Consider the following 12,481-nt stretch of genomic DNA (forward strand, 5'->3'; position numbering starts at 1 on the left):
AGACAGAGTGAAAAGTGATAAGAAAGTGATAAGGTGCCAGCCAATCAGCTCCCAACTGTCATTTTTCAAACACAGCCTGTGAGATGACAGTTGGGAGCTGATTGGCTGGCACCTTATCACTTTCTTATCACTTTTCGCTCTGTTTCCTAACACTGCTTAGTAAATAGCCCCCATAGTCTCCTTAATTGCGATCTTACCACTGCCGCTGTTGAAAGCAGTAAGGGCTCTGTTTCCACAGTTCCAGACTGCACGCTGGTGATGGAAAGAAAGGTTCACTTCACAGGAGGGAGTATAGTGAATAAACAGGCTTGTCCAGCTGGTAGTTAGGAGACCTGTTGTTCCGGCAATATAAACGTCATAGGCAGCTGCTCATAGATGGGAAATCCCTTGTCTTAACGCGTTTCTCCGCTATTACGGGTAGCGGTTTCTTCAGAAGGCAGGAGGGGTGTAATCCTTTTGGTGCTCCTGTCAGATATTTAAAGGACTTATGTCCAATCCAAATGTCCAACTACTTGTATGCACCTTCAGTCAGGTAATTAGTGTATACGACTAAAGGCAAAGTCTATACTTATTTGGGAAATCTCCCATAATATAAAAATGGGGGGTCTAAAGGGGGGTCTAAGCTCATCTGTTTTTTAAATCACACAATACAGTTCACATATTAATAAAACATATATAAAATATACAATAAAAAATCTCTGACCAATGGTATCTTTAGAAACTGGTATTATCAAAACCTTCATTCGAAGTTAAATTCCATATGTGTATATGGATGTAATTGTTTTATATTAAATACTGTTTTACATTTGATATATCTATGTGCTCCTTGTTATTGAAAGATAGCAGCTAATATATATATGTGTTTGGAGTATATCAGATTTACTCTGTAGGAGCAGCAGAAGATTCAAAATACAAGAAAAGTTGCATCATTTCTATATATTTGTATAAAGTGTAATATGTTTCTTTGTTCCACTGTAAGCGGCCGACCCCTCAATAGCAGGGAGGAACTGCACCAAGAGAGATTCATATAGAGTCGGACATAAACGTTTCTTTCTCTTTTGAAAAATTACGCATTTTCATACCAAACATGTTCAAAAAAGTCTTACGGTTCCATCCGTAAGCAGGGTACGGTCACCTCTTGCGTCTGCGGCTCCTTATTCTTAATAGACAAAAAAGGTGGAGTGTGCAAGCACAGGCCCTGATTCAGAGCCGGACGCTCTGACAGAGCGCTCGCTCTGAATCAGGGCCGTCCTTCTGAATTTTTAGAGCGGCGTCCTGGCCGCTCGTATAGCTGTGGGTGACCACCCACAGTTATAGCGAGCCGCCAGGAAGATGGTTGCGATGGTCAAGACCATCGGGCTTGTGACATCGGGCTTGCTCTATCAGAGCCGAAAGCACTCCCACTGACATCACTTGTTGGGAACGCCTCCATCTGGCCAGCCACGCCCCCGGCACGCCCACCAAAGGGGGCATGCTGTCACTCACCATCGACAGCACGCCCCCTTTGTAGTGAGACCCATAGCGACGGCTTGCCCGTCGCTGTCCGGGTCTCGCGCATGCGCACGACGGAGCCGCCTACGTCGTGCGCATGCACACTGGGCCAACATCGACCCGCTTGCGAGCGCTCAGCGCTCGCGAGCGGGTCTGAATTAGGCCTATAGGTCAGGATACAGGCCAGATCAGGATACAGAGACAAATGCGCACTAATGATGACAAACGGTCCTCATCCCTCTCACTCATTCTAAATAAATTATTTGTGCAGCTTTTACTTTCTTTTCTAATTATTTCATTGATATTTGCAGTAGGAAAGCAAATTCCTATTTGATATTTAAAGGTGATGACTTTGGGTTTTCTATATAATTAAACTTGATTAACACTTTTATTTTGTACTTGCATCTGAAATTTTATGTATTTTATACAGTAAATGCAACTTTATTGGTTATTGATAACACTGTCCATATACAGACTGGCTAATGTATATGACACCTCATGAATTGGGTACTATGCCGTAGATGTACTAAGCCTTGGATTGAGGTAAAGTGAATGGAGATAAAGTACCAACCGATCAGCTCCTGTCACTTTACAGGCTGTGTTTGAAAAATGACAGGAGCTGATTGATTGGTACTTTATCTCTCTCCAAGGCTTAGTACATCTGGCCCTGTAACTTTAATATTTCACACTAAAATGGTAAACCACATCTCCTGGCAGAAACCAGGCTCATAAGCTCCTGTTTTATCCAAGAGTTAATCTGGCACATACTACTGATTTATCCTAGGATCAGCCTGGCGCAGTGATTGTCAGTCTGCCGCCATTTGGGGCCGGGCGGCAACGGCCTCCGTTTCCCAAAAATCAGCTTTGCAATTCTGTCCTCTGCTGTATTAGCCCCACTATTAATTTACATGTTATTATAGACACACTAAAGTGTGGAATACACTGTGCAATAGTCAGTTTTCAGCTGCCCGGTCCAAATATTGCATATTGTTTACACCCCTGAGTTAGCCCCAAACTGTACCTAAAGCATCTCCTCCCCGCAATTCAGCCGGCACCCAGGAAATAGGGAGCCTTTTTTTGAATCGGCTAATTGCTGAATGCATATAGACCAGTTGCCGCTTCTCACCTGGGAGGCGGCTGTTATGCAGAGGAGATAACAACAGCAGCCTGCCATCGGGATGCCCAGGTCAGTACTCTGTCACCAGGGTGCAAATAGAACTGGTGGTCTATGTCCTGGTGGGGTCTGGGAGGTGAGGGGGGGTATGCATGCTTACCTACTCTCCCGGGATGGCCGGGAGCTTCCCGAAAATCGGATGGTGCTCCTCTTCACCCCCGGAAGATTGGGCAAGTCTCCCGGCTGGTCCGCAACCGCCCCTGCCGGCGTCCCCTCCTTGCCCGCCTGCGTCTGCTTCACCCCAGGGAGTCGATGACGCGATTTGCATTGAATTGTGGCATCGTGGCCTTCCCCCAGTTGCACAATGCTGGTTATCTTGGCATTGTGTGGTGGGGGTGATGACGCGATCATGCAGTCACGTCCCCGATCCGCCCCCAAATTAACGCCACGCCCCCCCTGCTATGCCGACCTTGCTGTTTCGAGTATAGGTGTTTGGCAATAGTCTATGTCCCAGGAGGAGAGTAGCTGGGTAGCGGTGGTAGTCCCGGGTGAGGGGGGACTACCAGTTGAGAACCAGTCTGAGAACACAGCCGCTGTCACTGACACGCCCACAACAGTCCCATAACCCGCCCATTAGACACATTTTTTTTGCATTCACTACCCGGGATCGCTCATCAATGTGCCGCCGCATTTCTGATACCATCAGTCCCCTATCACAACGAATATTTGTACATACATTCTGTGTGACGCATATGTCATAGGGGTTTTTTGACCTTTTTTCGCAGTTGAAAATCATTACTCAACTACATGAACATCGGTATTGTGTTCTAATTGTGTGTACCTCTTAATCAGGCCCTTAGTGCATTCAAAAACCTCACCTCTACAATCTTTAGAGACCTATATCGATCGGAACGATAACGGAGTAGTGTCTACACTGGACATCGGATGTTCTTGGAATCGCTTCAGCTCTCAGATAACAAAACAAAACATTGATAACTTGTGATCACGCCTCCAGTGTGCCAAGGATACGCCCTCGTCCTGATCTCACCCTTCCAAATATTGAGAGGTATGAGTCAAGACTTGCCCTCAATGCTGGGAATGTTGGGGGGTACGTCACTTGCCACTGGGTGGCAATGCAGGGTTGTATTTAGGGGAGGGAAGTTGAGGGTGGCTTAGTGCTATGCTTGCTATGGGATAGGGATTACTAACCAACATCATGGGTATGAATCCATCGATTTTAGGTTTATAGAGCTTTTCTGTTATCTAGAATATGGCAAACTGGGGCTTTCGTTAGTAGCTGCTGAGGGATGACGTCAGGGGAATCGGCAGTCACTATGCCCACAACAATGGTACCAAGGTAACAGGCAAGGAGTCTAGTCTATTACAGGCCGGGTCAGCACGCGAGTACCTGTAGTCAGCAGCAGTATAATAATGCTGGAACAAAGCAAGGCGAGCCTCATACTCTGGCACAGCTCTAGTGCCAGAGGGGAAGCAGACGGGAAGCCGACGGACGGAATCCTGACCGCCGGCTTCCCGACTGTCTAATCCCGGCAAGGGCTAAATGACAGGCGTCGATATCCCGACGCCTGTCATTTTACCTACACCGGGAGCCCGACACCCGGCTTACCAATCGAAGGTAAGCCGGGTGCCGGGCATGGACAGCCGCGGGTGGGGGAGGGTTAGGTTAGGGCTCTCCTGGGGGGGACATAGGGTTAGGCACCCCCTGGGAGGTTAGGCACTTCCAGGGGGAGGTTACGGTTAGGCACCCCCCCCGGGAGACGTAGGTTTAGGCAGCGGGATAGTGGAGGTTAGGGTTAGGCACTGGCTGAGAGGTTAGGCTTAGGCACCCTTAAGGGAGAGTAAGGGGGGGTGGTTAGGTTAGTTTATACTTACCTTAGTGCAGTCAGGATTTTCACCCATGTCAGGCTGCCGCTGTCGGCCAGCGGTAAATCGGAACCCATACCAGAGTGTGGATTGAATAAAGGAAGTGGTTTGAATTTGGTGCCAAGCGCCACGTCAGAGGTCTCCTAACTGCACTAATAAATTCTGCAGAGTTCCGCGCACTCGCTGCTATAGCAGAGCGGGACACTGTCTGCAAGAAGGAGATCAAAACCCAAGCAGCAAACTGTGGTGACTAGCACCATCGGAGCCGGTAAGTAAAACCAGGACTCCGGCGGTGTGTGACTGAATGTTCTTTTGACCAACTGCAAATGAGACCTAATTTTTCCCTATTTTCCTGTCACAAGTATTAATGTTAAGAGACATGTGTCAGAAGGACACTGCAAACAGCTTTTTTCGTACTCATCCTTTGTAGGATGGCGGATAACAGAGGACAATAGCTTTCCCTAATTAAGATAGAAAAAGCCCTGAGTGCTTATACAGGTCCTGATTCAGAGCCGGACGCTCTGCCAGAGCGCTCGCTCTGAATCAGGGCGTCTGTTTTTTATTTTTATGGAGCGGCCTCCTGGCCGCTCGCATTGCTGTGGTTTGCCACCCACAGCTAGTGCGAGTGGCCACGATGATGGTCGCGATGATCAAGACCATCGGGCTTGCGACGAGACCCTTGTGGCAGGGTCTCGTGGCCGCAAGCCCCAGAGAGCTTTCGGCTCAAAAAGAGCTGAAAGCACTCCCACTGACATCACTTGTAGGCGTTCTCATGGGAACGCCTCCGTCTGGGCAGCCACCCCCCTGGCCCGCCCACCAAGGGGGGCGTGCTGTCACTCAACATCGACAGCACGCCCCCTTTGGTGCGAGACCCGGAGTGACGGATTGCCCGTCGCTATCCGGGTCGTGCGCATGCGCTCTGGGCCACCATCGACCCGGTTGTGAGTGCTCAGCGCTTGCGACCGGGTCTGAATCAGGCCCACTGTCTGCAGTATAATCGGCTGTGGTATTTTTTAAAACATGGTTGTAATGGCGACATAACCACATCTACATTCATTATGTCGACAATGATGTAATATTGTTGACATTGTTGAAATTGTGCTTTTAGTCATTCTAACCCTAACGATAACCTTAGCCATAAAGGAGATGTCGACATTTTGCAGGTATCAACATTATCAACACTGAGAACAACATTAAAAAAGAGCAAGTAACTGTGAACCTTGGTGTAACCATGTTGTGCTGCATGTGGGGAGGACCTGAAAAAGTGCTAAGAGATTTAGGTAAATGGGGCTCCAGCCAATCAGCTTCCAACTGTCATTTTGCAAACAGATGACAGTTGGGAGATGATTGGCTGGAGCACCATTATCATACAGAACGAGTTTTAAATCTTGTTGCTTATGATAAAACTCATTGATTAATGGGCCCCTTAGATGTGATAGGGGTATGTCCAAACTACAAACTAAGGGCCTGATTCAGATCCGGACGCAATTAGTGCTCGCTCGTCCAGAAAATAGGGGTAGCTATTCAAATGAACCGTTCGCTGTTTGCGGTCTGTTCACGCCTCTAGGTCTGAACGAGCGAACAAAACTTGCGGTCGTTTTTTGGGAAACTACGCCCCCTGGCCGCTCGCGTCCTACGTCATGTCCGCTATTTATTAGATTAATCGAGTACATCGACCAGGGTATGAGCTGCTCGCTATTATTGTGGTTGGTTTTTGCTACCACAATTTTGCGAGCAGTTCTGGCTATAAAATAACCCAGTGACGTGGTCAATGACGCTGCTGTTTTAATTATGCACACCAATAAAACGCCCGTTTTGACCTTTAAGCACGCCTGCGATCGGATCTCCACTCCCCGTTTCCAAGCACCTTCCCCTGTTACCACCCACATACGCCTCTTTCTGTCACTCAAATTATCAGGCATTCGCTATTTTGCGAGCACATGAATTTCGACCGCACTGACTGGTTCGCGCATGCGTATAACGATCCGTACGCATGCGCAGTTGGGCAAACATTGCTCGGAGCGAACGAGCGGCCGCTTATGAGCGGCTCTGAATCAGGCCCTAAATTTTAGTGTAAAAATAAAACCATATTTACCGTGCATCCAAAAAAAACAACTTTCATATATAAATATTTGTGCCTCTTACATTGAACATGGGGCCTGATTCAGAGCCGCTCGTAAGCGGCCGCTCGTTCGCTTCGAACGATGTTCGCACATCTGCGCATGCGTATGGGTTGTAATGCGCATGCGCCAACCAGTCATTGCGGTCGGAAATCGAGCGCTCGCAAAATAGCGAGTGCCTGCTAATTTGAGTGACAGGATGAGGCGTTTGTGGGTGGTAACAGGGGAAGGTGCTTGAAAACGGGGAATGGAGATCCGAACGCAGGCGTGCCAAATGGTCAAAACGGGCGTTTTAAGGGTGTGCATAATTAACAAAGCAGCGTCATCGACCACGTCACTTGGTTGTTTCTTAGCCTGAACTGTTCGCATGATTGCGGTAGGAAAATCCTACCACAAGCACTGCGAGCAGTTCAGACGCCTTTCGATGTACTCGATTAATCTAATAAATAGCGGAGATGATGTAGGATGCGAGCGGCCAGGGGGCGTCTTTACAAAATAGCGAGCGCGTGTTTCGTTCGCTCGCTCAGACATAGAGGCGTCAACAGACCACAAAGAGTGAGCGCTCAATTTAAATAGCCGGCCCCTTTTTCTGAACGAGCGAGCGCAAATAGCGTCCGGCTCTGAATCAGGCCCATGGTGTTCCAGATACCCTCCACCTACCGTCCTTCTCCACGTGTCCACTTCTCCACTCTTTAGAAGATTTGATACATTTCCCCCATTTCTGCTATTGTCTTTTCCACTGCTATTTCACCATGCGCACTCCCCTCTCTGTGCCCTGTAGATGGCGGGCACCGCAAGACATGACCGAGAGATGTCCATGCAGGCGAAGAAGAACCTGACCACCTGTACAGATCCCGTAGAGAAGCTGCGCCTCCAGTGTCTCTCGAGGGGCTCTGCCGGCATCAAAGGCTTAGGGAGGTGAGCAGAGGACACCCAATGCCGGTGTATAACATCCAGTGGTCATAAGCAATTTACTCTTGTGTACATATTATGCTGCTTTAATAAAGAATAAAAAACGATTTATATAGACTGGGGATGGTTACACTTCAGCTTCCTTCATTTGGTGAGCGGGTGCACTCCCTTTATAACTCCCAACAAAGTTTATTGTAATAATGTAAATTGGTCACCGACAGACGCTTTGTTTTTGCAGAGTTTTTAAAATCATGGATGACGATAACAGCAGGACCCTTGATTTCAAGGAATTTGTAAAAGGACTGAGTGACTATGGTGTGATCGTAGACAAAAGCGAAGCTCAGCAACTTTTTTCCGTGTTCGACAAAGATGGCGGTGGAACAATAGACTTTGATGAATTCCTGGTTACGTTACGGGTGAGTCTGTGTGCTGGGAATAAAGATGTTTCCACTCATAGCCATCATTTATTTGTAATCTCATTGCTATGCCTAGTTGCCCTACCTTTGCCCGACTACGCCAACTGGGTAGTCTCCAACCGGTGGAGAGACCTGTATAGCAATCGTGTGGAGGCAGGAAAGAGTAACAGTGTGCCGTTGTTTCCTCCACACTTGCCTTAGTACATAGACATCAGTGCATACTTCCTGAGTGTCCCGATTTAGGCAAGAGCGTCCCAGTTTAAGAACTCTGGCCCTGATTCAGAGCCGGACGCTCTGACAGAGTGCTCGCTCTGAATCAAGGTGTCTTATTTTTTTTTATGGAGCGGCCTCCTGGCCGCTCGCATTGCTGTGGTTTGCCACCCACAGCTAATGCGAGCAGCCAGGATGATGGACCATCGGGCTTGCGACGAGACCCTTGTGGTAGGGTCTCGTGGCCGCAAGCCCTAGAGAGCTTTTGGCTCTAACAGAGTGATGACAGTGGGGCCGCCCCCAGACGGTAGGCGTTCTCATGGGAACGCCTCCGTCTGGGCAGCCACGCCCCCTGCCCACCCACCAAAGGGGGCGTGCTGTCACTCAACATCGATAGCATGCCCCCTTTGGTGCGAGACCCGGAGCCGGCTCCATCGTGCGCATGCGCTCTGGGCCACCATCGACCCGGTTGCGAGCGCTCAGCGCTTGCGACCGGGTCTGAATCAGGCCCTCTGTCCTGCCATCTTGATCTGGACGTATTGCGGTAGGAAAGTTGAGAATTGTAACCTGTTCTCTGCTGCTCTTCATGGAATGGGCAACGTTTGGGTGGAAGGAGAGAGGCTGCATGGGGCAGCCTAATGCTTTAGAATTGCCAGGCCCGGCCCCAGGGGCGTGGCCATATTACCTGTGTGCTGTAGCCACACCTCCGTCAGGCATTCCACCGTTTGGGAGATATGCCCAATGTATGAGCGTGGATGTATGGTCAAAATGAAATGAAAGTCACCTGAAATGTATTTGTATTAGTACTGCGAGAGCCTCTGCCCGTGGAATGGATTCACCATTTGGGTCTTGCAAATCTTATTTTGTCCCAATGTCACATCTAGATTAGGGAGGTATGTATCTGCTTATTTTTGTATTGAAATAAAGTATATACAGTACTTCCTGTTTATAATACCAATTTAAAACACAGCCCTGCGCCCTGCACCGGTGTTATATCACGGGTGGCTATAAAAGAGAGCATTTAAGTTTCTCAGTTCGGTTTAGCATCAGCATCCAAGGTGTCTACTGTCGAAGAAGCAATCTCATTGTCCAGTGGCCTTAATGTTCATCAATGAGGAGAATCAATTCTCCACCATTTTATTGTCTTCTAACAAAAATTGTACTTACGTATTTTTATCGTGTACTCTTTTACTGACATATAGTAACATCCATGCGAGCGCACCGATAAAGTGTAGTTGTATTCGGTGACAGACCAACTGTTTAGGAACCAAAACAGAGGACGGTACAGTTCAATCCGGAACAATGGTAAATTTGTATACAAGGTAAAAAGTATTTATTGAGTCATTGGGGTAGATGTATGAAAGCGGCACGTTAAGTGCCGCTATAACGCTTCCTGCTTCGCCTCTTTACCGAGGCGCAGCAGGAAGCACTACCGATGAGATGTAAGAACATCTCATTGGCCGGAGAGGGGGAGCGATAACTCCCCCCTCCGGCGCTACCCGCTAGAGACAGCAGCGCATCAGCCTAGTGCTGATGTGCTGTGTCTCTGTCCTGGCCGGCTCCGCTGAGCATGCGCGGGATCTCGCAAATACCGCGAGATCCCCGCGTGCAGCCTGGAGCCGGCAGCAGGGACAGCGCTGTCCCTGCTGTGGGGATAGGCTGGCGCCAGGCTGTAGCTGTCGATAACGACAGCTACAGCCAGCCGAATGATCATGCGGTATGACCGTTCGTACATGGCCCTGCCGCTCGGCGCTGCTATCTTGTAGATAGCAGCGCCGATAATGACAGGGGCGCATAGCATACCGCCCAGACCCCCGATCATACATCGGGGAGAAGCGGTATCAGCGCTCATAACGTGTGCTGATACAGCTTCTGGGGTTCATACATCTACCCCAATATGAGGTATATTTACTAATGTGTGAGTTTTCAGAAGTGGAGATGTTGCCCATAGTAACCAATCACATTCTACTTATCGTTTATCTAGTACCTTCTAGAAGATAATAGCGAAAATCTGATTGGTTGCTATGGGCAACATCTTCACCTCTAAAGATCTGCACTTTAGTAAATATACCCCTATGACTGGGGAGTGGTTTTGGACACAGTCCTGCTACACTGTTATGAATGACCAGGATACATCTCTTTGTTGGTAGATTATTAATAAATTCCAATCCTTTCCTTCCAGCCGCCTATGTCCAATGCCAGAAAGGAAATAATTATGCAGGCGTTTAGGAAGTTGGATAAAAGTGGAGATGGTATCGTGACCATCGAGGATTTAAGAGGAGTATACAATGCAAAATACCATCCAAAATATCAAAACGGGGAATGGACAGAAGATCAAGTTTTCAGGAGTTTTCTAGATAACTTTGACTCCCCGTATGATAAAGACGGACAGGTCAGTGACTGCACCGGCTCAGCTGTAGTTACCGGCGGCTCTGTCATAGGAGTAATAGGGTTGTTGTTACAGCTAATGAAATCCTGAAGATATGTTTTAGATAATATAGCTTTGGTTATGGTATAAAAGCAGTAAAAAATGTCCACAATGTCTAGATAGACACCAGATTTTAGACAGGCAATTGGTCGACAGGGACAAAAGGCTGACACAGTAAAGGTTGACATGGAAATAGGTCGACAGATACAATATGTTGATATGCAAATAGTCGACACACAAATAGTTGATGGATTTTTTTTTTTTGTAACCCTAATCTTCACCCTAACCCTTCCTCCTGGTGCCTAATCCTTAACGTAGGGGTAGGTGCCTGACCCTAACCGTCCCTTCAAGTGCCTAACCTTAACCCTCCCTCCTGGTGCTTAATCCTAAACGTGGGGGTAGGTGCCTGACCCTAACCGTCCCTTCTAGTGCCTAACCCTAACGCTCCCTCCTGGTGCCTAATCTTAAATGTAGGGGTAGGTGCCTGACCCTAACCTTACCTCCTGGTGCCTAATCCTAACCCTTCCTCCAGGTGCCTGACCCTAACCGTCCTTTCTAGTGCCTAACCTTAACACTCTCTCCGGGTGCCTAATCCTTACCCTCCCTGCTGGTGTCTAATCCTAACCGTCGGGGTAGGTGTCGGACCCTAACCGTCCCTTCTAGTGTCTAACCTTAACCCTCCCTCCGGGTGCCTAACCCTAACCGTCGGGGTAAGTGCCTAACCCTAACCCTTTGTTAGTGCCTAACCCTAATCATAACCCTAAACCTAAAATAAACTAAAAAAACAAGTGTCGATCATTTGTGTGTCGACCATTTCGCATCAACCTTTTTACCCTGTCGACAATTTGTACCTGTTAACCTTCTTCCATGTCGACATGTACTGTGTTGACATCTAGGACCTCATTCAGAGCCGCTCGCAAAAAGCGAGCGCTCGCTCTGAATGAGGGCGGCCGCTTTTTTTTTTTTTTAAGCCGGCCTCCTGGCCGGTCGCTAAGCTGTGGGTGACCACCCACAGCTTTTGCGAGCGGCCAGGTGATGGTCGTGACCATCGTGACCATCGGGCTTGCGACGAGACCCTTGTGGCAAGGTCTCGTCTGCCGCAAGCCCCAGTGAGCTTCCAGCTCTAATAGAGCAGGAAGCTCAATAGTGACTTTACTGGTGATGTCAGTAGGGCCGCCCTCAAACGGCAGGTGTTCCTTTGGGAACACCTCCGTTTGGCCAGCCACCCCCCCTCCCCGCCTACAAAACGGGGTGAGCTGTCGATGAACATCGACAGCCGCCCCGTTTGTAGCGAGCCCTGGAGCAAGTGAATTTCTCACTCGCTCCGTGGCTTGCGCACGTGCATTGCGCATGCCCCAACATCGACCTGCTTGCGAGCGGGTCTGAATCAGGCCCCTAGTCCCTGTCGGCCTTTTGTCCCTGTCGACATACTGCCTGTCTACCATCTGTTGTCTAGCGAGACATTGGCGACCTTTAACTGTCTGTCTATAGTCTGGATACCTATCGCGTCACTTCCTATATGTGTCTTCCTGATTCTACTGTGTTAAATGATGTGCCTGAGATTGTCCCGTGTTATGGCCAATAGTCAGTTCCAGCTAGAATAAACTAGACACTAATTTCCCGCACTAAGGCTCATTTACAAACTGCGAACTACCAGCGCTATGAGCCTGATTAAGAGGTGCGCGCAGTGCTGACATCGGACGCGGGCATGCTACCTGATGTTTACCGCCAATGAAAGCCACAGAATGAATTTGGACACTTAGGGGTATATTTACTAAAGTGCGGGTTTTTAGAAGTGGAGATGTTGCCCATAGCAACCAATCTAGCTATTATATTTTATAAGGTGCTAGATAAATGTTAAGTAGAATCTGATTGGTTGCTATGGGCAACATCTCCACTTCTAAAA

The 12,481-nt window shown here is 48.5% G+C and overlaps 1 protein-coding gene across 4 annotated transcripts in view; it reads left to right on the forward strand.

Moving 5' to 3' along the window:
• Positions 1 to 12,481, forward strand: part of CAPSL (calcyphosine like) — a 34,496-nt gene that overhangs the window by 13,624 nt on the left and 8,391 nt on the right. For 3 of the 4 annotated variants that reach the window (XM_088447780.1, XM_088447782.1, XM_088447779.1), the window contains exons 2-4: positions 7,391 to 7,527; positions 7,760 to 7,937; positions 10,330 to 10,539. In XM_088447780.1, the coding sequence (XP_088303906.1) occupies positions 7,391 to 7,527; positions 7,760 to 7,937; positions 10,330 to 10,539 (525 nt within the window). Of the gene's footprint in view, positions 1 to 3,523; positions 3,672 to 7,390; positions 7,528 to 7,759; positions 7,938 to 10,329; positions 10,540 to 12,481 lie in introns of those variants that run through there. The other variant, XM_088447781.1, reaches the window with a different exon arrangement.

This window comes from Taudactylus pleione, unplaced genomic scaffold, assembly GCF_031769625.1.
Source record: "Taudactylus pleione unplaced genomic scaffold, aTauple2 ptg000438l, whole genome shotgun sequence".
Classification (NCBI taxonomy): domain Eukaryota; kingdom Metazoa; phylum Chordata; class Amphibia; order Anura; family Myobatrachidae; genus Taudactylus; species Taudactylus pleione.